Raw genomic sequence first — 22,665 nt, 5'->3', positions numbered from 1 at the left:
CAGATGTCACTGGCATCGGGAATCAATTCAAGGCTATACGCCAATTCATGCTCTTAATGAGCTACTGTTGGTCCAGTCTCTGGACCTAGTCTCTACTGCCGGATACTTTTAAGGGTCACACACAGCACACCGAATATGGATCTCCCGTTCGCCCGATTCTCCCGATTGTTCAGTGCACTGTTGACTGCTGACATTTTTGTGCAATTCTACATGTTTTCACTTGGTTCGCAAGTACCCTTGGCAGGCAAAGGCTATTGGTGTGTTCAAGCCCTTATTCCGTATCCAGCCATCCACTGCACTGGATCAATCTAATACAGCATCTCCCCGCTGGCCTAAGCCTCAGCCTCTTGCTGACATGGTCCTTTTAGACCTCTGAAGGTAGAGACTTTTTGTCGCTGATGCATTATGGATTTGATGTGACGTTTGCAGTGGTGTGGGGCCTGGAAAATCCCATCTCTTAGTGATCCATGTACACTGCAGCAGTCCAAGGTGGGTGGAGAAAGTCAGCAGGGGTTGTAATGTTATTGCGGTAAGGTAATCGAGGTACATGGAGAGGTATGGGCAGCATCCCAAATTACACTATATTCCCTATGTTGTGCACTACTTCTGACCATAGTCTTATGTGCCCTGGTCTAAAGTAGTGCACTATGTAGGGAATAAGGTTCCATTTGGGACGCATCCATGGTGTTGGATAGTGACAGCACAGCAGCTTTCTTCTGCTGCTGCAGCTGATGGGGAACTGGGGTGCGGAACTTTACTGTGTCCTAAGGGGGGGAATAGTGCACACCCAGACAATCAGGAAACATGCAACCTCAGTCAGGAGCTCAGTTAGGTCTGCTACACAGCACGGCATGGCATTTCTCTCTCACACTTATTCACTCATGTGTGCAGAATGCAGCCTGGCAAAAGAGCACACAGGCTGCTTCCCAAATGGAACCCTATTCCCTTCATAATGCATCACTTTTATATGGGCCCTGGTCAAAAGTAGTGCACTATATTGGAAATATGGGTGCCATTAGGGCCACAGACACACAGTCCCAGGGCTCAGTCTCTTCGATTAAGGACATGAGACCTGGAGAATATCAATATATCAAGATGGATAACACCACAAGGTTATTGTGTTAAAGAACATTACCTTAAGTGGTCTACCATGGTCTCCCTCGTAACTCTATTTCTTTCTCTTTTCACCTCAGGCTAATTTTGGCTGCAAACAGAGATGAGTTTTACAACAGGCCAACCAAAGCTGCAGACTTTTGGGTGAGCAACAGCGAAATCCTCAGCGGTAAGTATCTGCACTTGATGTTGCCGTGACAGAAAAAAATTGGTGACAGAAATCGTTCTGGAGAGGACCCCTCTGTTTCCCCTTTTTTCTCTCTCTCTCTGAGAGCCTTTATTTCACCACAACCCATTTCAGCTCAGCTGGAATGACTTCATGAGCCAGATACTGGATCCCATGTCAACAAACCAATTCTGAGAGGAATTTAATGCACTGAATGTCCCAATGAATCATTCCATTCTTTATTAAGATCATAGCCCTACTATGGCAAATTGACTGGGAGAACAAATACATCTCCTTGAGTTAAAACTGTTTAAATAAACAAACAGGGTGGAAGGCTAAGAAGTATAATTAGAATGAGGGTCCTGTCATGGAGCATGGGCATTGCTTCTTCTGTTTGAGTGATTATTTTCATTTCCTCTCAACAGACTAGCATTTTCACATTTCTGAGTGAAGTATTTAATTTGTCATAACAGGCTATGAGTTTATTCCTCTAGAAATCTAGAGTGGCAGAGTAATTGAGGTTTGCGAGGGATTAGGGTATAGGATTGGTTTGGAAATTAGGGCCTAAGGGTCAGGTTTTATGTTGGCTTGGGATTGAGTCCTCAAAATGGAACGGTGGTAGGGCCTTGATCTGGTGTGGAGGGACGGCAGTAGTGCTCTGATCTGTTGTGGAGAGACGGTGGTAGTAATCTGATCTGTTGTGGAGGTACGGCGGTAGTGCTCTGATCTGGTGTGGGGGATGGCGTTAGGGCTCTGATGTGGAGGGGCGGTGGTAGAGCTCTGATCTGGTGTGGAGGGACGGCGGTAGTGCTCTGATCTGGTGTGGAGGGACAGCGATAGTGCTCTGATCAAGTGTGGAGGGATGGTGGTAGGGTTCTGATCTGGTGTGGATGGACGGCGGTAGTAATTTGATCTGGTGTGGATGGACGGCGGTAGTAATTTGATCTGGTGTGGAGGGATGCCGGTAGGGCTATGATCGATCTGGTGTGGAGGGATGGCGGTAGGGCTATGATCTGGTGTGGAGGGAAAGCGGTAGGGCTATGATCTGGTGTGGAGAGACGGCGGTAGGGCCATGATCTGGTGTGGAGGGAAGGCAGTAGTATAAAAATCTATGTACAGTTTGTGCAAATGTAGAAGAGTAGGGAGGTAAGGCAATAAATAGGCCATAGAGCGAAATGATTACAATTTAGCATTAACACTGGAGTGATAGATGTGCAGATGATGATGTGCAAGTAGAGATACTGGGGTGCAAAAGAGCAAGAGGATAAATAACAAAATGGGGATGAGGTAGTTGGGTGTGCTATTTACAGATTTGCTGTGTACAGGTACAATGATCGGTAAGCTGCTCTGACAGCTGATGCTTAAAGTTAGAGAGGAAGATATAAGACTCCAGCTTCAGTGATTTTTGCAATTCATTCCAGTCATTGGCAGCAGAGAACTGGAAGGAAAGGTGGCCAAAGGAAGTGTTGGCTTTGGGGATGACCAGTGAAATATACCTGCTAGAGCGCGTGCTACGGGTGGGTGTTGCTATGATGACCAGTGAGCTGAGATAAGGCGGAGCTTTACCTAGCAAAGACTTGTAGATGACCTGGAGCCAGTGGGTTTGGCAAGGAATATGTAGTGAGGGCCAACCAACGAGAGCATACAGGTCGCAGTGGTGGGTAGTATATGGGGCTTTGGTGACAAAATGGATGGCACTGTGATAGACTACATCCAATTTGCTGAGTAGAGTGTTGGAGGCTATTTTGTAAATGACTTCACCGAAGTCAATGATCGGTAGGATAGTCAGTTTTACGAGGGTATGTTTGGCAGCATGGGTGAAGGAAGCATTGTTTGCAAAATAGGAATCCGATTCTAGATTTAATTTTGGATTGGAGATGCTTAATTTGAGTCTGGAAGGAGAGTTTACAGTCTAACCAGACACTTAGGTATTTATAGTTGTCCACATATTCTAAGTCAGAACCGTCCAGAGTAGTGATGCTAGTTGGGCGGGTGGCTGCGTGCAACAATTGGTGTAAGATGTATAGATGCCAGATGTATACCGAATGGTGTCATCTGCGTAGAGGTGGATCAGAGAATCACCAGCAGCAAGTGTGACATCATTGATGTACAGAGAAAAGAGTCGGCCCGAGAATTGAACTCTGTGGCACCCCCATAGAGACTGCCAGAGGTCCGGACAACAGGCCCTCCGATTTGACACACTGAACTCTATCTGAGAAGTAGTTGGTGAACCAGGCGAGGCAGTCATTGGAGAAACCAAGGCTATTGAGTCAGCCGATAAGATTGTGGTGATTGACCGGGTCGAAAGCCTTGGCCAGGTTGAAGAAGATGGCTGCACAGTTCTGTCTTTTATCGATGACGGTTATGATATCATTTAGGACCTTGAGTGTGTCTGAGGTGCACCCATGACCAGCTCGGAAACCAGATTGCATAGTGGAGAAGGTACGGTGGGATTGAAAATGGTCAGTGATCTGTTTAACTTGGCTTTCAAAGATTTTAGTAAGGCAGGGCAGGATGGATATAGGTCTATAACAGTTTGGGTCTAGAGTGTCTCCCCCTTTGAAGAGGGGGATGACCTCGGCAGCTTTGTGGATCTCAGATGATACGGAAGAGAGGTTGAACAGGCTAGTAATAGGGGTTGCAACATTTTGGTGGATCATTTCAGAGAGAGGTTCCAAATTTTCTTACACAGCTGATTAGTAGGGATCCAGATTTTGCAGCTCTTTCAGAACATCAGCTGTCTGGATTTGAGTGAAGGAAAAGCAGTTGGGCAAGTTACTGCAGGAGGTGCTGAGCTGTTTGCCGGGGTTGGGGTAGGCAGGTGAAAAGCTTGGCCAGCCGTAGAAAAATGCTTATTGAAATTATTTATTATCGTAGATTTATCGGTGGTGACAGTGTTTCCTAGCCTCAGTGCAGTGGGCAGTTGGGAGGAGTAAAGTCTGGGATTACTCCAGCTCCCTCTCAACCCATCCCCAGGGGCGTCAGGCCATGGCTGGGTTTCTCTATAGCAGAGAACCTCTCCTCTGTTCCCTGGCTGTCTCAGTGGACCCATATTGATCATGTGGAAGTGTAGACTTACACTACATGTGTAGTGTAATGTGGACACCTGCTCGTCAAACGTCTAATTCCGAAATCATGGGCATTAATATGGAGTTGGTCCCCTTTGCTTCTATAACAGCCTCCACTCTTCTGTGTCGGCTTTCCACTAGATGTTGGAACATTGCTGCGGGGACTTGCTTCCATTCAGCCACAAGCATTAGTGAGGTCGGGCACTGATGTTGGGCAATTAGGCCTCGCATTCGGCGTTCCAATTCATCCCAAAGGTGTTCGATGGGGTTGAGATCGGGGCTCTTTGCAGGCCAGTCAAGTTCTTCCACATCGATCTCGACAAACCATTTCTCTATGGACCTCGCTTTGTGCAGAGGGGCATTGTCATGCTGAAACAGGAAAGGGCCTTCCCCACAAAGTTGGAAGCACAGAATCGTCTAGTATGTCATTGTATGATGAAGTGCTAAGATTTCCCTTCACTAGAACTAAGGGGCCTAGCCCAAACCATGAAAAACAACCCCAGACCATCCTTCTCCACCAAACTTTACAGTTGGCACTATGCTTTGGGGCAGGTAATGTTTTCCTAGCATCTGCTAAAACCAGATTTGTCCGTCAGATTGCCAGATGGAGAAAAGTGATTCATCACTCCAGAGAACGAGTTTCCAGAGTCCAACGAGCTTTACACCTTTCCAGCCGATGCTTGACATGGCACATGGTGATCTTAGGCTTGTGTGTGGCTGCTCGGCCATGGAAACCCATTTCATGAAGCTCTCAATAAACAGTTCTTGTGCTGACGTTTCTTCCAGAGGCAGTTTTGAACTCGGCAGAGAGTATTGCAACCGAGGACAGACTATTTTTACACACTTCAGCACTCGGTGGTCCCGTTCTGCGAGCTTGTGTGGCCTACCACTTTGTGGCTGAGCCGTTGTTGCTCCTAGACATTTCAATTTCACAATAACAGCACTTACATTTGACAGGGCCAGCTCTAGCAGGGCAGAACTGAGTTGTTGGAAAGGTATCATCCTATGATGGTGCCACGTTGAAAGTCACTGAGCTCTTCAGTAAGTTCATTGTTTGCCAATGTTTGTCTATGGAGATTGCATGGTTGTGTGCTCGGTTTTATACACCTGTCAGCAATGGGTGTGGCTGAAATAGCCGAATCCACACATTTGAATGGTTGTCCACATACTTTTGTATGTATAGTGTATCATCCTGCCTCTGCACATGCTTCCCTTAGTTACCTTCTCTCTCATAGAAACACACATCTCAGTGTGAGAGAAGTGATTTGTAGTCGTAAGTGACATTTTAGGTCAAGATTAACAGCCTGTGTCGTATGGCTCTTTGCCTCTCTCTAAGTTTATTCAAGTTCTTGTACAGTGCAATACAAGGTCAAAACGGCAAGAGTCTAGCAAATCACACCGGCTGTAGTAAGACAATCCATATTTCTCTTAACGCTGTACTGATTTACTTATTCCCTGTGTAAGGGTATCACCTCAATCCACGTCCAGACAAATAGAATGTATGAGTAATCTATTCAGCGTTTTCAGAGTTCCGTGCTCTACATTCTAATGATCAGCCAGGCTCCAATGATAATGAATGCAAGGCAGAGGCTTCTGTCTGTCTTTCTTTCTGTCTGCTTATCAGAAACTCACTCCTCAGCCTTAAGTACAAAATCACCTCTGGTTTGAATGCTGTTTTTTTGGCGCTCCCTATTTCTGATATTTATTTTTTTGTAACTCGGAGAGAAGTCAAACTAAGCAATCAGTGATGGCTTGGAGGAGGGTGAACATGTTTTCCTTGATTTTCTTCTTCTAGAATTAATACATGATTTATAAGCAAACTATAATCGCTTAATTTGAGTGTTGCAGCATTATTGTCAGCAGTACGTGATCGCCATTATTGATTCACAGTGCATTCAGAAAGTATTCAGACCCCATCCCTTTTTCTAAATTTTGTTAAGTTACAGCCTTATGCTAAAATTGATTAAACTTACACACAATATTACATAATGACAAAGCGAAAACATTTGTTTAATTTTTTATAAACCAAGATTCTCTGGTCTGATGAGACCAAGATTGAACCCTTTGGTCTGAATGCCAAGCGTCACGTCTGCAGGAAACCTGGCACCATCCATACGGTGAAGTATGGTGGTGGCAGCATCATGTTGTGGGGATGTTTTTCAGTGGCAGGGACTGGAAGACTAGTTAGGATCAAGGAAAGATGAACGGAGCAAAGTACAGAGCTCCTTGATGAAAACCTGCTCAGGACCTCAGACTGGGGCGAAGGTTTACCTTCCAACAGGACAACAACCGTAAGAACACAGCCAAGACAACGCAGGAGTGGCTCCAGGACAAGTCACTGAATGTCCTTGAGTGGCCCATCCAAGGCCCGGACTTGAATACGATCGAACATCTCTGGAGAGAGCTGAAAATAGCTGTGCAGCATTGCTCCCCATTCAACCTGATAGAGCTTGAGAGGATCTGCAGAGAAGAATGTGAGAAACTCCCCAAATACATGTGTGCCAAGCTTGTAGCATCATACCCAAGAACACTCAAGGCTGTATCTGCTGCCAAAGGTGCTTCAACAAAGTACTGAGTAAAAGGTGTGAATACTTCTGTAAATGTGATATTTAAAAAAAACAGTTTTTGCTTTGTCATTATGGGATAATGTGTGTAGATTGGTGAGGGGGAAAAAAACGGTTATCCGTTTTAGAATAAGGCTATAACATAACAAAATGTGGGAAAAGTCTGAATACTTTCCGAATGCACTGTAGCATTCAATCTCACTAGTCAGTTACACCTGTTCTATTTTCAGTCATGGAGGTGTTAAAATGTGAAGAAGGTTAATGTGGGAGTTATGTGATGATGTGGAGTGTGATGTGTGTTGTCAGGGCTAGACCTGGAGGAGGGGAAGGAAGGCGGGTCATGGCTGGGGATCAACAAGAGGGGCAAGCTGGCCGCACTGACCAATTACCTGGAGGGAAGGCCCAATCCAGACGCACAAGGAAGAGGCGAGGACCAATCATGAAGAAAATAATATCCTCTGAACAGTTGGATATGTGCATGCATCTTTAACAGACAGTCGTGTTTTAATATTTCATTCCTAATAAAGGCTTTGTTCCTAGAAAGCCGACGCTAACGTGAAACTGGTATGGTCAACTGCCTTTTTTAAAGATTCATTCACTAGCATTAGCACCACAATAAGTGAAAAGTAGTGTCAGTGTGTTCTCCAGTAGCCAGCTGTCCTCACTGCAGATGCTCAGCCCCCTGATAGAAACACCTCTCTGTGTAATAACAGCTTTCTAATTTGTTTATTTTCTTTAAGGCCAGATGTCAGGTGTTTTCCTGACACTTAACCGATGTAGTGCAGTTCCCCCCTCTTCGGTAGCAGCCTGTCCTTACAACAAATCAAATAAACGTTTATTGGTTGAGTACACCGTTTAGCAGATGTTGTAGTGGGTGCAGTGAAATGCTTATGTTACTAGCTCCTAACAATGTAGTAAAATGTTAAACAAGTACACAAATAATATATATATTTTTTTGAAGTACAGTTAAAAACAAGAACGTCTGGGCGACTCCAATTAACAGCCCAAATAGCACTGTATCAGTAATCCAAATGCAATCTATAAGTATCTACACCAGAAGAATTTACACAAGATATTCTAAAAGATATGTACAGCAGTAGATATAATCGGAGTGAGCTATGTCAAGAATCCAGTATATATTACATTTGCGGTGTGTATAAACAGTGTAACTATGTAATTACAGATACAGTAGCAGAGATATTAGAATGAGCTATGTTGGGAATACAGTATTTAAATACTCAGTGTGATGCAGGAAGTGTCCAGTGGTTCAATGTCTCTGTGACGTGGGACTGCAGCATTGGATTGTGACTATGAGGTGTGTGAGTGAGTGTGCATCACCTAATAGACGGCTAGTGATGGCTAGCCGCAATGCCACTAGAGATCTTGGTACGAGTCCAGCCCCTGTCGCAGCCGGCCGCGACCGGGAAACCCATGGGGCAGCGCACAATTGGCCCAGTGTCGTCCAGCTTAGGGGAGGGTTTGGCCGGCAGGGATGTCCTTATCCCATCGCTCACCGGCGACTCCTGTGGCGCCCGGGCGCAGTGCACGCTGACACGGTCGCCAGGTGCACAGTGTTTCCTCCGACACATTGTTGCAGCTGGCTTCTGAGTTAAGTGGGCATTGTGTCAAGAAGCTGTGGCTTAGTTGGGTTGTGTTTCGGAGGACGCACGGCTCTCAACCTTCACCTCTCCCGAGTCCGTACTGGAGTTGCAGCGATGAGACAAGACTGTAACTACCAATTGGATACCACAAAATTGGGGAGAAAAGGGTTAAGACACTAATAAAACTGTGATGGCCTGGTAATAGAAGCAGTTTTTTTGTCTCTCGGTCTTGGCACTGATGCACCTGTACCAACTCCGTAAATAGACAGTAGCCGAGTAAAGTCGATGGCTCGGGTGACTGGTCCTTAATGATCTTCTTGGACTTCCTTTAACACCGAGCGCTGTAGATGTCATAGAGAACAGGCAGCATGCCCCTGGTGATGTGTTAGGCTGACCGCACCACAGTGCTAAATAACATGGAAACAGATCTCCGATGTAAACCAGTCCAAGACCTATGTTACATATTTTACCTTGAATGTCCTCCTTGTAACTGCATCACATTTTGCTTAATAACCAGTGTTGTGTAGATTCATTTGGATGGTATGACTAAATCTGTGTGTTGCTACAAAACCAACTAGGCAGCCTACTGATAAGTCTGCTCTTGCTATGTGTAGTGGTATTGGGCTTGCCTGACTGGTATGCAAACTCTCTGAATGTGTGAAAAGTAAGAATAATGTTGATTCTTTGTGTTGAAGGGTTCTTGGTGTCTAACTTCCTGACGGATCATAGCCAGGACAGCTATTCCTACCTGAAGAGGGTGTCATCTGAGAGACATCTCTACAACGGCTTCAACCTCCTCACAGCTGAGTTCAAGTGAGTCAAGGGTTTGTGCAGACTGATCAAAACTAGAGAACATGGGATGTGTTGATTAATATTTCCGATGAGGTTTGGCCATACCAATCAATGCCCACTTCCTTATAGGACTGATTGACAATGCTGTCTCTATTATTTCATTTCCTAAGGTATAGCCAAGACATGCAATTCGACCTCTAGCCCAAGGCACATAGTTCTCAGAGGATTTTCCACCTAGCCTGTCAGACGTTAACGTGTAGCTATTTCTAAACTGCTTATACCTGTCTATTCCTTTCCAAACCTCCATGACGTGTCTAGGGCTAGGAGTGGATTTGACACTGGGTATAATAAGTCTCTGTACATGTGTTCTCTCTGAATAAAAGGCATAAGCTATAGCCACCCACTCTCTCACACTCTCTCTCTCACACATACACACAACGTTTTATCAGTCTCCCTATCTTCACACACAGAAGAAACCTTGAGCTGAAGGGACCATCATTAGAATTCTGAGAGAACACATGTTCATTTTTTTCTTTACCAGCCTGACTTATGAGGGTGAGTCAAAAGCTCTGAGATTTTTTGAAAAAGGGAACCCAGACAATGTTAAAAGTAGCTAACTTTGTCCCCTCCCTTTCTGTTTTCTCTCACTCTCTGCAGCAGACAGGCGTGGTTTAATTTGATGGACTTGCGTCGTAGACTAGAGAAAAACCTAACTGGAACCTGCTGAAACTAAGACAGCTGTCATGAACGGGAATTTATAGACATGCCATTGGCATGGCAACAGGGTTCTAGGTCTCATTTTGGAGGTCAGGGGGATTAGGAACAACTTTTCCCACTTCCTGCTGGGGGATTCAGAGTTCTCCCTGTAGACAAGGGGTCCTGCGTCATATATCCTGCTCACATGGCCTAGGGCAGGAACGGCAAGGAATGAGAGCAACTCTCCCCTTTAATCCCCCTCCTCTGTTGTTTTCAGATATTTTTATTTTCTCTCCATCGAAAGCTTCTCTCCATTCTCTGAATGTATTGCGCTTATTATAGCAGGTAGATCTCAGCAGGTCGTGTTTTGTGGTGTTGTAACAGCAAAGCTATTCAGGAATGCAAATTACCTCATTAAGACCAGGAGTTACGGTGCTTTGAGAAGTATTCAGACCCCTTGACTTTCTCCATTTTGTTAGATTACAGCCTTATTCTAAATGTATTCAATTGTTTTTTCCCCCCTCATCAATCTACACACAATACCCCATAATAACAAAGCAAAAAAAAGTTAAACCCAAAATAACTGAAATAACACATTTACATAATTGAATCCTACAGACAAAGAACCATATATGTGACAATGTTTCCATTTTAAGATAATCAGTTATTTGTATATTATTAATTGTGTGTACCACATTAGGTGTTTTATGGTTGACAAATAATTCACCATACCCATATCTTCCAACAACAATTTATATTTTTTTGTTATTTCAAAAAATACTTTTTTTATTTTTAGAATGTGGAAGAACAGTTTATCTCCAGTGATGATTTCAGTTTGTGGAAGAACAGTTTATCTCCAGTGATGATTTCAGTTTGTGGAAGAACAGTATATCTCCAGTGATGATTTCAGTTTGTGGAAGAACAGTTTATCTCCAGTGATGATTTCAGTTTGTGGAAGAACAGTATATCTCCAGTGATGATTTCAGTTTGTGGAAGAACAGTATACCTCCAGTGATGATTTCAGTTTGTGGAAGAACAGTATATCTCCAGTGATGATTTCAGTTTGTGGAAGAACAGTATATCTCCAGTGATGATCTCAGTTTGTGGAAGAACAGTATGTCTCCAGTGATGATCTCAGTTTGTGGAAGAACAGTATACCTCCAGTGATGATTTCAGTTTGTGGAAGAACAGTATATCTCCAGTGATGATCTCAGTTTGTGGAAGAACAGTATGTCTCCAGTGATGATTTCAGTTTGTGGAAGAACAGTATACCTCCAGTGATGATCTCAGTTTGTGGAAGAACAGTATATCTCCAGTGATGATTTCAGTTTGTGGAAGAACAGTATATCTCCAGTGATGATCTCAGTTTGTGGAAGAACAGTATGTCTCCAGTGATGATTTCAGTTTGTGGAAGAACAGTATACCTCCAGTGATGATTTCAGTTTGTGGAAGAACAGTATATCTCCAGTGATGATTTCAGTTTGTGGAAGAACAGTATATCTCCAGTGATGATTTCAGTTTGTGGAAGAACAGTATACCTCCAGTGATGATCTCAGTTTGTGGAAGAACAGTATATCTCCAGTGATGATTTCAGTTTGTGGAAGAACAGTATATCTCCAGTGATGATCTCAGTTTGTGGAAGAACAGTATATGTGACATTTTGCATGACTCTTGTAAGATGTCCTTTTTTAACACCTGATATGATGTTTTAAGTACTTTCAAGTACAGATGCCCTTCATGTAAATAACTTAAATGCAATATGCAGTTCATTCATTTGTATGGAGGTTCATTTAAAGGTGGTCTATCAACTTTAGCACTGATGACTTTTCTTAAAAGTTGAGTCATGAAATCTTAGTCTCATTTAAAATGAAGTTCTCAATGTGAACATACCATAGAATAACTACAAAAATAGAATACAATTAAATTAATACAATCAAAACAAGCACAACTTGTAAATATCAAATATGGATCAATGTGATGTGCCAATATGCAGGTCCCTAAGGTCAATATTACAAAACGTTCAGAAAACCATTCTTTTTGTGTTTAACACTATGATCAGCAATTAAGTTTTGAATTGCGTTAAACCCATGCTAAAGGCAAGACATGTCCTTCTGTACTGAGGTGACTGCAGTAAATAAGTATTAACTGCTTAGAGTTAATGCTAAATGTGGTGACAGAGAGACATTCTGTATATTGTAATGAATATAAAAAGGGATCAAGATCAAATGAATACTCACATACTGTATGTGATGACTTATTTGTTTTTAATTCATTCAGATTAAAAAAGGTTCAAATGACCACACACAAAATAATTCTTAACTGAACACATTGTACATAACATTTTCTACACTAGGAACAACATCTTAAAATTAAATTAATTCAATATATTGTGCTGGTTCAAATCATACACATTGATTCACATAGAAAACACCAACTATACATTTAATTTCCTACAATATGGGTGACATGTCTTCTGAAATGTATTCAGATTCAACATACTATACAGGTTCAGGGGATCATAAACTCACAGAAAAAACTGTTAATTATGTAGCTTGGTTTAACAACAAATTATTCACTCTGCAGTGATTCATAAAAAGAGTGTGCAGCAGCTGGCAAGTAGTTGAGCATGGTCATCAGATCTTGGTACTTGTTTTTTTTGATGGGCAGAGGACTCTCATATGCTCTAGGGTAGTGGCTTGCAAAATAGGGAGGTTGAGGTGTAGCTCCTTGTTTTGGTTTGGAGATCAGCCACGATTTCCATCCCTCAAATAGACTGTGGCTCTGTCTGGCGTACAGATTCCAAGGATCCTCAACTGAAATTAGAACAGAAACATTTTAAGTTCCTGACATCAATAAACAACTTTCACAGTCAAGCATTAGGATATTTTATTGTTAGAACAACATGTTGCATGTTGATGGGATGTTACCTATTGCTATGCTTCCCTCTTCCATCTTCTAAAGGAGACCTAGCCTCAGTAGCCTGATCTGGAGACCTCACCTGCCTCAGCTAACTTTTCCTGAATAACCTGACCAAAACAATTACATTTCAATTAGCAGGTTATTAAAAACTAGTACAGAGAATACAATATGTTTGTAATTGATATTCATATATACATTAATTCATATTTTCACTTGCCTGAAGACAGCTGTTGGTTAGCTGGAACACAGACATGAAAGTGACCTTGCACACATTCAATCTCTGGCCTGCTTGCTGTACATGGTATTTGAAGGTTTGTTTCCGTCGTTTGTTCTCCTTTGTATCCTCAGGTTTACGTCTCCGTTTCACCTCATGCTGCAATAAAAAATTGACTGATGAATTCAGAATTTAATATACTGTAGCACATTCAGGATATTGCTTGATCAGGACCTCCATCTTTCACACACTCCCAACCTATACACAGAATGAGTTTGTATTGCACCATGCTTGCGCTCATCAGTCAATTTTCCACAATCCTTTCTGCACGTCGTGGAACACGCTCTTCCCTGCAGGATACAGTGTAACTAGCTAGCTACTGTAGCCATGTCGATTCATCCGCTGGATGGAGAAAAAGTAACTAGCTATGCCAACGAACTTTAGCTAATATGTTTTCTCTATAGTTACAAATTAGACAACCCAGAACATACATGTTAGTTACTGTACTCTATAGCTAGCTAGCTTGATTGTTTGATATACGGTTCTTCCACATACCTCTTTTGGAGAGCTTTTCCCAGTTTTTTCTTGACCCTTACGATTTGTATAGGGTTTTCCCGCATCCCGTAAGATCTTCCTTTGCCTGTCTTTCCATTCTTTTAGTTTTGTTTTACGTTTCTTTCCCACATTTCTGCGATTTTCATCAGCAACAGTAAGGTTATGCGCTTGTCCGTCCATTCTGAGTGGTGCACATAAACGGTTATTCCACCAGAGCCTATCTTTAAATTTAAAACGATTGTTAATTAGCGCATCGAAAGCTTGTGAAACCGGTTCACTATAGAAAAAGGGTGTCCAATAATGATTTTTCATGTATATCTCTTATTTTTATGTCACATATATGGTTCTTCGTCTGTAGGATTCAGTTATTCAGACCCTTTACTCAGTACTTCTTTGAAACACCTTTGGCAGTGATTACAGCCTCAAGTCTTCTTGGGTATTTGGCACACCTGTATTTGGGGTGTTTCTCCCAATATCAGGTGAATGGGGAGCATTGCAGCTATTTTCAAGTCTCTCCAGAGATGTTAGATCGGTTTTCAAGTCCGGGCTCTGGCTGGGCCACTCAAGGACATTCAGAGGCTTGTCCCGAAGCCACTCCTGTGTTGTCTTGGCTGTGTCCTTAGGGTCATTGTCCTGTGCTGCCACCACCATGCTTCACCGTAGGGATGGTACCTGGTTTCCTCCAGGCGTGATGCTTGGCATTCAGGCCAAAGAGTTCAATCTTGGCTTCATCAGACCAGAGAATCTTGTTTTGCATGGTCTGAGGGTCTTTAGGTGCTATTGGCAAACTCCAAGATGGTGGTCATGTGCCTTTTACGTAGGAGTGGCTTCTCTCTGGTCACTCTACCACTAAGGCCTGATTGGTGGAGTGCTGCAGAGATGGTTGTCCTTCTGGAAGGTTTCTCCTATCTCCACAGAGGAACTCTAGAGCTCTGTCAGAGGGACCATCGGGTTCTTGGTCATCTCCCTGACCAAGGCCCTTCTCCCCTGATTGCTCAGTTTGGCTGGGCGGCCAATTCTAGGAAGAGTCTCTTGGTGGTTCCAAACTTCTTCCATTTAGAAATGATGAAGGCCACTGTGTTCTTGGGGAGCTTTAATGCTGCAGACATTTTTTGGTACCCTTCCCCAGATCTGTGCCTTGACACAATCCTGTCTCGGATCTCTTCGGACAATTCCTTTTACCTCATGGCTTGGTTTTTGCTCTGACATGCACTGTCAACTGTGGGACCTTATATAGACAGGTGTGTGCCTATTCAAGTCATGTCCAATCAATTAAATTTACCACAGGTGGAATCCAGTCAAGTTGTAGAAACATCTCAAGGATGATCAATGGAAACAGGATGCACCTGAGCTCAATTTCAAGTCTCATAGCAAAGGGTCTGAATACTTAAGTAAATAAGGTTTTTCTGTTAATTTTTAATAAATTTGCTAAAACCTGTCATTATGGCGTATTTGTGTGTAGATTCCTGAGGATTTTTTTTATTGAATCCATTTTAGAATAAGGTTGTAATGTAACAATGTGGAAAAAGTCAAGGGGTCTGAATACTTTCCAAAGGCACTTTGTCCATGTTTGTCTGCTTCCCTTGCGGTAAGAGACTTAACGAAAGGAGACATCACTGCCACTATAAATGTACACGCACTTACACACACACACACACACACATGAGATGAGATGTCAGCTGAGAGAGAGCAACAAGAAATATGTGTTTATTTGATGATGTATGCTCTGGGTCTGAATCACTCCATCCCTCTGTCTGCCTGGGCCTATGGAGCCTCCTGTAGACTCACAACTAGATGTATGGATGCTGACAGATGGGACACCACGGTACGCAACGCCATAATAAAACAGACAAGGGATGGCAGCTGCTGTGACTGTCATGTATTTGTTTGTAGACCTTTTTAATAAAGGCTCATTATAGAGCTATTAGTTTTCCCCCTCTGCACAGTGAAACGGCAGTGATGTGTGTTGGTTAGAGACAACCCATAGGAAATACTGTCTTGTCTGTGGCTGCTCTTTTCCTGAAACGATAGTTGTGTCTTGTCTCTTGCACACAGAGGAGGCCCTGTATTACAATCAGTGAATTTCTAATCCATCCTTAACCAATGACGTGACGATTTATGATTTGGGGGTGAATGGCGATGTGGGACAAGATGTGTGGCGGCCATTTTAAACATCTCTATTTCTTCCTGTTGTATAATGTTTATACTCATCGTCATGGGGATGCACTAATAGGAAAGGCATATACTTGTATATTTATCACCCAACTGAATAAAAATGTTAATATCTCAACTTTAAATCTGTATTGGCATGATTTATATTACGCCTTCCCTTAATTATGTTGCTTGTAAAAACCAATATTGCCTTGATTAATAATCCATAGCTCCGTCGATGGGTTTGCATTCTTTCAATTCAGTTGATGACTTTGCATGCATTTGTTTCCTCTCTGACTGAGCCTTGTTGGAACTAAAGATGTATATTTCAAGTGTATCATCTCTCAACTTTTTTTTCTCAAATGCCCTCAATTTAATGTTGTTAGCACTGACCCTGAAGAAGGCACATTGATGCCGAAACGTTGGTGTTTTTTTTACCCAATACTGGAAGGTTATATTTATGGAGTGTGCGACTCTTTGTTTTTCTAGCACTGACAGCCAAGCAGCCGTCATATTTATTCATTCAAGACTGTGGTGGTAGAAGATTATCCCTTTATTCAGGAGGAAAGACTCCGTCAGACTATTAGCTGTCATCTCATGACATCCCACAATGCAATTCCAGCGTTCCTGAGCCTGCCTAATACCCAACCAAATTCAGCATACGTTTAAAGTATACATTCTCTAACACTTTTTAGAAATTGGGTTGTTAGTGTGGTCTGAAACTGGTGTAGTTTTTGGCAGGTTTTTTGTTTTTCCTTTAAGAAGGAAAACAGCAGTAGATCAGATTAGTAGATCAGCAGCATTTCTCGGATGGTTGCCGTGGTGTATGGTCCATTTAATTTTGATGAGTAACAGTAATACATATTCTCTTAGTCTCACCCAAAGGCAGTATCCTATCCTCAGCTAAAGCAAAAACAAATGAGTTACTTAGCTAAGCTCTGCATCTAGAGCATGGAATGGCTTTTCAGTGCCCATGTGTTAAACCAGATGCCTTAAAATAAGTAATAGTTCATTTTGGCTCTGAAATGTTTGGGACCATGTTTGGAAATCGGCGGTGTTCAAAAATTACCTTTCAGCTACTTTGTCTAATTTAACAAGATGTTGTAATGGTATTCTGATTATATACAGGCAATTTGAGTTGACCTGGGAGATTCCATTAAGTTTTAAAGACCCCGGTTCTTTCCTTAACACAGCTGAAGTTGACTGGCTTTTCTTTGTTTACAGAGGAACTAGGTATGGCTGTTCACGGAGTAACTAGGACGTGACGGTCAGATCAGATGTTGCTATGAGTGGTCTTGCTGTTGGGATTAGAGCTGCTGTCTTTCTGTTGGGAGTAGAGCTGCTGGCTAAACAGTCAGCTGTTTAGCCCTGTGGCTCAACTTGCATCATGAAATGCATAAAACTGCATCAGAGAAATAGTTTACCCTTGGACTTGCCTAGATACCTCCCACCCCCGACCCCACTGATGGTTATAAATGCCCATTCAACCAATGTCAAAAACATTAGCAAGCTCGGCACAGCAGCAAGGAGCAAAATAAGGCACTACTTAAACACTTCAGAATAATGGACTGCATTCCATTTAAATACATATACTATCCTGCATGGGGATTATCATTCTGACCTGCTAGATCTTCAAAGTGCTGTTTCTAAAGCTTCACAGAGAACTTTCTCTTCCCGTTGGTTTGTTCACGCTGCCCAGTGCTAGCTGCCACTTCCCATGGTTTCCTCAACTCAAATCTCCATGCAGCAGAAATGATGAGGTTTTAATATCCACACACTCTGGCAAGAGTATCAGAAATACTTCTTTCCATTGTGCTTTTGGGTGAGACTATTGAGCTTCGACCTCAATGTGTCCAAACAGAGTGTTTGTCTGGGTTGGGACTGAGAGTAATCTTCACAAATATCTCCTTCTCTCCCCAGCCCAATGAGCCCAAAGCACCATTTGGCCACCTCTCTCTAGGTTTGCAGTTTTATATACATATCAAGAGATGGGTTATTTGTGAAGTAGAGTATCAAAACCGAGTCGTCAACAGGCAGTGAAGTTGCAAATATTGTACCCATGGAAGGAAGCTACAAGACGATAATATGCAACAAAGGAACAAAATGGTTTCTGTCATTACTGTAGTTACCAGCAGTTACATTGCCAAAAGTTTTTGTATCATTCTGGTTTGGCTTTCATCAGCTAGACTTTGATATCGTTTGATTTGAAGATGGTGTAATGTTAAAATGGCTTTCATCATTTTCCCACAAGCCGTTTTACTAGCACACTGACTTACTGGCCTTTTTAAAATGCCTCTGCCCTAGGACATTTACACCAGATGAGAAATGGTAACACAAACAGATACCCTTTGCAAAGGAGCAAGGTCTACTCTTTTCCCAGCTTAATTGCTTATTGCGGCATAAACAAATTTACAAGCTCGGACAGGCAAATTACCTTCTAATTAATTGGAAGGGATAAGCATTTAGCAGACAGCGGAACCCCTCATGTCAGACATTTGATTTTGTCAGTCCCTCTGTCCGTGGCTATTTATAGATGTTATTATCAAACAAGTCTCAATCTCATGCCGGGAGAGTGATCTTCTCTCTTATATAGCTCTTTAGAAGAAGCGCAACTCGGGGATGGAAACAGGAAACAGTTAAGACTTTGATGTATTTAACTTTTGACCCTGGCCACTGATTCCACAGATCAGAGCCATAGCAGGTATCTGGATTTGTTCTAGTCTGGAGGTTAAATATTGATGTAGTGTTGCACCAGTCTACACATTTGACTCATGATGCTACTGATAGCTGTCAAAAACAACTGACAAGGCAATGAATTCACTTTCAACACTTGTTTTGGTTGTGATTCATTCATTTTCCTGTACTGCAGTTGAAAAGACTTTCATGTCGGAGAGGAGTTCCAAATAGAAGTAGGATCTCTTTTTCAGCCAGGGCAGGAGAGACGTAAACAGACTCAAGGTCTAGTTAGACTGGAGGACGATTTGCAACGGCCTACTGTTTAATTTATTTTTGTATTTTTTTAAAATCAGCTCATCTGATTGCCATCTATTGCTACAATTTACCATTGTGTAGTTTTTATTTGACATTTCAAATTCCTTTACAAATGCAGTGGCTCCATTAATCGCTGCTAAGCAAAGCTGAGCAGGAAATAATAGCAAATTGTATAAAGGATGACCCTCACAATTAAACGGAACTTTAATCGGTCACCAACTTGCATGTGTAATTTCCTCTCATGGTGTCCAATGCAGGGCCAAAGAAGACACTATGTGTTACTATGGAAACAGAGGCAACACCGAACCCATCCATCTAAATCCAGGTCTGCATTTCTTTCATGTGGAATTGCTTTTGCATTAATGTGTGTGTGCGTGTGCGTGCGTGCGTGCGTGTGTGTATAATTATACATTATTATATCATTGCACCATACAAGCATGCAGGATTTTGACTATGAGCCTATGCCTCTGTATGTGAGTGCATGTTTTGGGGGATAACATGCACGTTTTGTAGGAATCTCTGTTCTCTAGCAATGCAACGTCTGCTCCAGCAGGAATCTATGGTTTGAGTAACTCCCTGTTGGAGACCCCATGGAGGAAGCTGCAGCATGGGAAGAGACTGTTCACCAGTGTAGTGAACCAACCCTTGCCCTGTGAGGTTCTGGTCCAGGACCTGCTCAACGTCCTCAACAACGAGGAGCTGTGAGTTTACCAGACACTCGCTATCAATAATACAGTTAATGTAACACAGTAAATTCTTCATCAATACATGCACACTCAAAACACTACACATGAAGACACACACCTGCACAATGTGCAGTTCAGTTTACATTTTGAAGCAGTCAATGTGACATGGCATAATCTACATTAAAGCATATACCTACAGTACCAGTCAAGAGTTTGGACACCTACTCATTCAATAGTTTTTCTTTATTTTTACTGTTTTTCTACATTGTAGAATAATAGTGGACATCAAAACTATGAAATTACACATTTGGAGTCATGTCGTAACCAAAAAAGTGTTCAACAAATCAAAATATATTTGAGATTCTTCAAAGTAGCCACCCTTTGCCTTGATGACAGCTTTGCGCAGGTGTGTCTTGTTAAACGTTCATTTGTGGAATTTCTTTCCTTCTTAATGCATTTGAGCCTATCAGTTGTGCTGTGACAAGGTAGGGGTGGTACCTTGGGCTCCCGAGTAGTGCAACAGCCTAAGGCACTGTATCTCAGTGCTAGAGGCGTCACTACAGACCCTGGTTTGATTCCAGGCTGTATCACAATTGGACCAGCGTTGTTAGGGTTTGGCCGGGGTAGGCCGTCATTGTAAATAAGAATTTGTTCTTAACTGACTTGCTTAGATAAATAAACATTTAATTAAAAATTTAAAAATACAGAAGATGCCTCCCGGGTGGCGCAGTGGTTAAGGGCACTGTACTACCAGAGACTCTGGGTTCGCGCCCAGGCTCTGTCGTAACCAGCCGCGACCGGGAGGTCCGTGGGGCAACGCACAATTGGCCTAGCGTCGTCCGGGTTAGGGAGGGTTTGGCCGGTAGGGAAATCCTTGTCTCATCGCGCACCAACGACTCCTGTGGCGGGCTGGTCACAGAGCGCGCTAACCAAGGTTGCCAGGTGCACGGTGTTTCCTCCGACACATTGGCGCGGCTGGCTTCCGGGTTGTATGGCGCTGTGTTAAGAAGCAGTGCGGCTTGGTTGGGTTGTGTATCGGAGGACGCATGACTTTCAACCTTCGTCTCTCCCGAGCCTGTATGGGAGTTGTAGCGATGAGACAAGATAGTAGCTACTAAACAATTGGTTACCACGAAAAAGGGGTAAAAATAAAATAAAAAATACAGAAGATAGCCCTATTTGGTAAAAGACCAAGTCCATATTATTGCAAGAATTGCTTCAAATAAGCAAAGAGAAACAGTCCATTACTTTAAGATATTTTGAAACCTTTAAACTTTCAAAGTTTCTTTAAGTGCAGTCGCAAAAACCATCAAGCGCTGATGAAACTGGCACTCGAGAGGACCACCACAGGAAAGGAAGACAGAGTTACCTCTGATGCAGAGGATAAGTTCATTAGAGTTACCAGCCTCAGATTTCAGCCCAAATAAATGCTTCATAGAGTTCAAGTAACAGACACATCTCAACATCAACTGTTCAGAGGAGACTGAGTGAATCAGGCCATCATGGTCAAATTGCTGCAAAGAAACCACTACTAAAAGACACTAATAAGAAGAGACTTGACTTGGGCCAAGAAACACAAGCAATGGACATTAGACCGGTGGAAATCTGTCGTTTGGTCTGATGAGCCCAAATGTGAGATTTTTGGTTCCAACCGCCGTGTCTTTGTGAGACGCAGAGAAGGTGAACAGATGACCTCTGCATGTGTGGTTCCCACCGTAAAGCATGGAGGAGGAGGTGTGATGGTGTGGGGGTGCTTTGCTGGTGACACTGTCTGTGATTTATTTAGAATTCAAGGCACACTCAACCAGCTTGGCTACCACAGCATTTTGCAGCGATACTCCATCCCATCTGGTTTGTGCTTAGTGGGACTATCATTTGTTTTTCAACAGGACAATGACCCAAGCACTCCTCCAGGCTGTGTAAGGGCTATTTGACCAAGAAGGAGAGTGATGAAGTGCATTATCAGATGACCTGGCCTCCACAATCCCCCGACCTCAACCCAATTAAGATGGTTTGGGGTGAGTTGGACCGCAGAGTGAAGGAAAAGCAGCCAACAAGTGCTCAGCATATGTGGCAACTCCTTCAAGACTGTTGGAAAAGCATTCCAGGTGAAGCTGGTTGAGAGAATGCCAAGAGTGTGCAAAGCTGTCATCAAGGCAAAGGGTGGCTACTTTGAAGAATCACAAATATAAAATATATTTAGATTTGTTTAACACTTTTTGGGGGGTTACTACATGATTCCATATGTATTATGTCATAGTTTTGATGTCTTCACTATTATTCTACAATGTAAAAATAAAGAAAAACCCTTGAATGAGTATGTGTGTCCAAACCTTTGACTGGTACTGTACATACTCACTGTCACTCGTAAGATATTTGGGAGTAACTTACAAGGACATGTAAATGTGTCTAAGGGTAACACTTCTGCATATTTATTAAGGCTATAAATACGCTTGCTTACTCATTGTTGGTTTGCAAGTACCACAGGTGGACATTCAACATGGCTACATGGGGATCAAACGTGGACACTACTTGACTAAGAGAACATATACAGTGGGGCAAAAAAGTATTGTCAGCCACCAATTGTGCAAGTTCTCCCACTTAAAAATATGAGAGGCCTGTAATTTTCATCATAGGTACACTTCAACTATGACAGACAAAATGAGAAAATAAAATCCAGAAAATCACATTGTAGGATTTTTTATGAATTTATTTGCAAATTATGGTGGAAAATACTTTTTTATATACCCTTTGTTGGCAATGACAGAGGTCAAATGTTTTCTGTAAGTTTTCACAAGGTTTTCACACACTGTTGCTGGTAATTTAGATTTTTTTTTCTCATTTTGTCTGTCATAGTTGAAGTGTACCTATGATGACAATTACAGGCCTGTCTCATCTTTTTAAGTGGGAGAACTTGCACAATTGGTGGCTGACTAAATACTTTTTTGCCCCACTGTAGTCCTGCACACATTACATGAATGTGCAATTAGGAAAATAGTATACTGCTGTTGTTGGAATCTTGCGCTTTTATGTTGAATTAATTGCAAAACTTTTAATCAGTTAACTTTTGCTCTCCACAGACTACGCCTACCTTACTCTCTTATGGGTTTATCAGTTCCACAATGTGCATTATGTAGTGCTGAAATGTA

At 42.5% G+C, this 22,665-nt stretch overlaps 1 protein-coding gene across 9 annotated transcripts in view; it reads left to right on the top strand.

Annotated features, from left to right (window-relative positions):
- The window catches only part of LOC110536236 (transport and Golgi organization 2 homolog), a 30,999-nt gene that overhangs the window by 6,111 nt on the left and 2,223 nt on the right, over window positions 1-22,665 (top strand). For 6 of the 9 annotated variants that reach the window (XM_036936136.1, XM_021621887.2, XM_021621890.2 and 3 more), the window contains 5 exons: window positions 1,194-1,282; window positions 7,218-7,337; window positions 9,208-9,325; window positions 19,088-19,155; window positions 19,381-19,531. In XM_036936136.1, coding sequence (XP_036792031.1) covers window positions 1,194-1,282; window positions 7,218-7,337; window positions 9,208-9,325; window positions 19,088-19,155; window positions 19,381-19,531 — 546 coding nt within the window. The remainder of the gene's footprint in view (window positions 1-1,193; window positions 1,283-7,217; window positions 7,338-9,207; window positions 9,326-19,087; window positions 19,156-19,380; window positions 19,532-22,665) is intronic. The other 3 variants (XM_021621889.2, XM_021621892.2, XM_021621893.2) reach the window with 2 other exon arrangements.

The sequence above is a fragment of the Oncorhynchus mykiss genome, chromosome 11 (assembly GCF_013265735.2).
Source record: "Oncorhynchus mykiss isolate Arlee chromosome 11, USDA_OmykA_1.1, whole genome shotgun sequence".
Classification (NCBI taxonomy): domain Eukaryota; kingdom Metazoa; phylum Chordata; class Actinopteri; order Salmoniformes; family Salmonidae; genus Oncorhynchus; species Oncorhynchus mykiss.
Note: the sequence above shows the minus strand (reverse complement) of the source record. Positions and strands in the feature narration are given on the sequence as shown.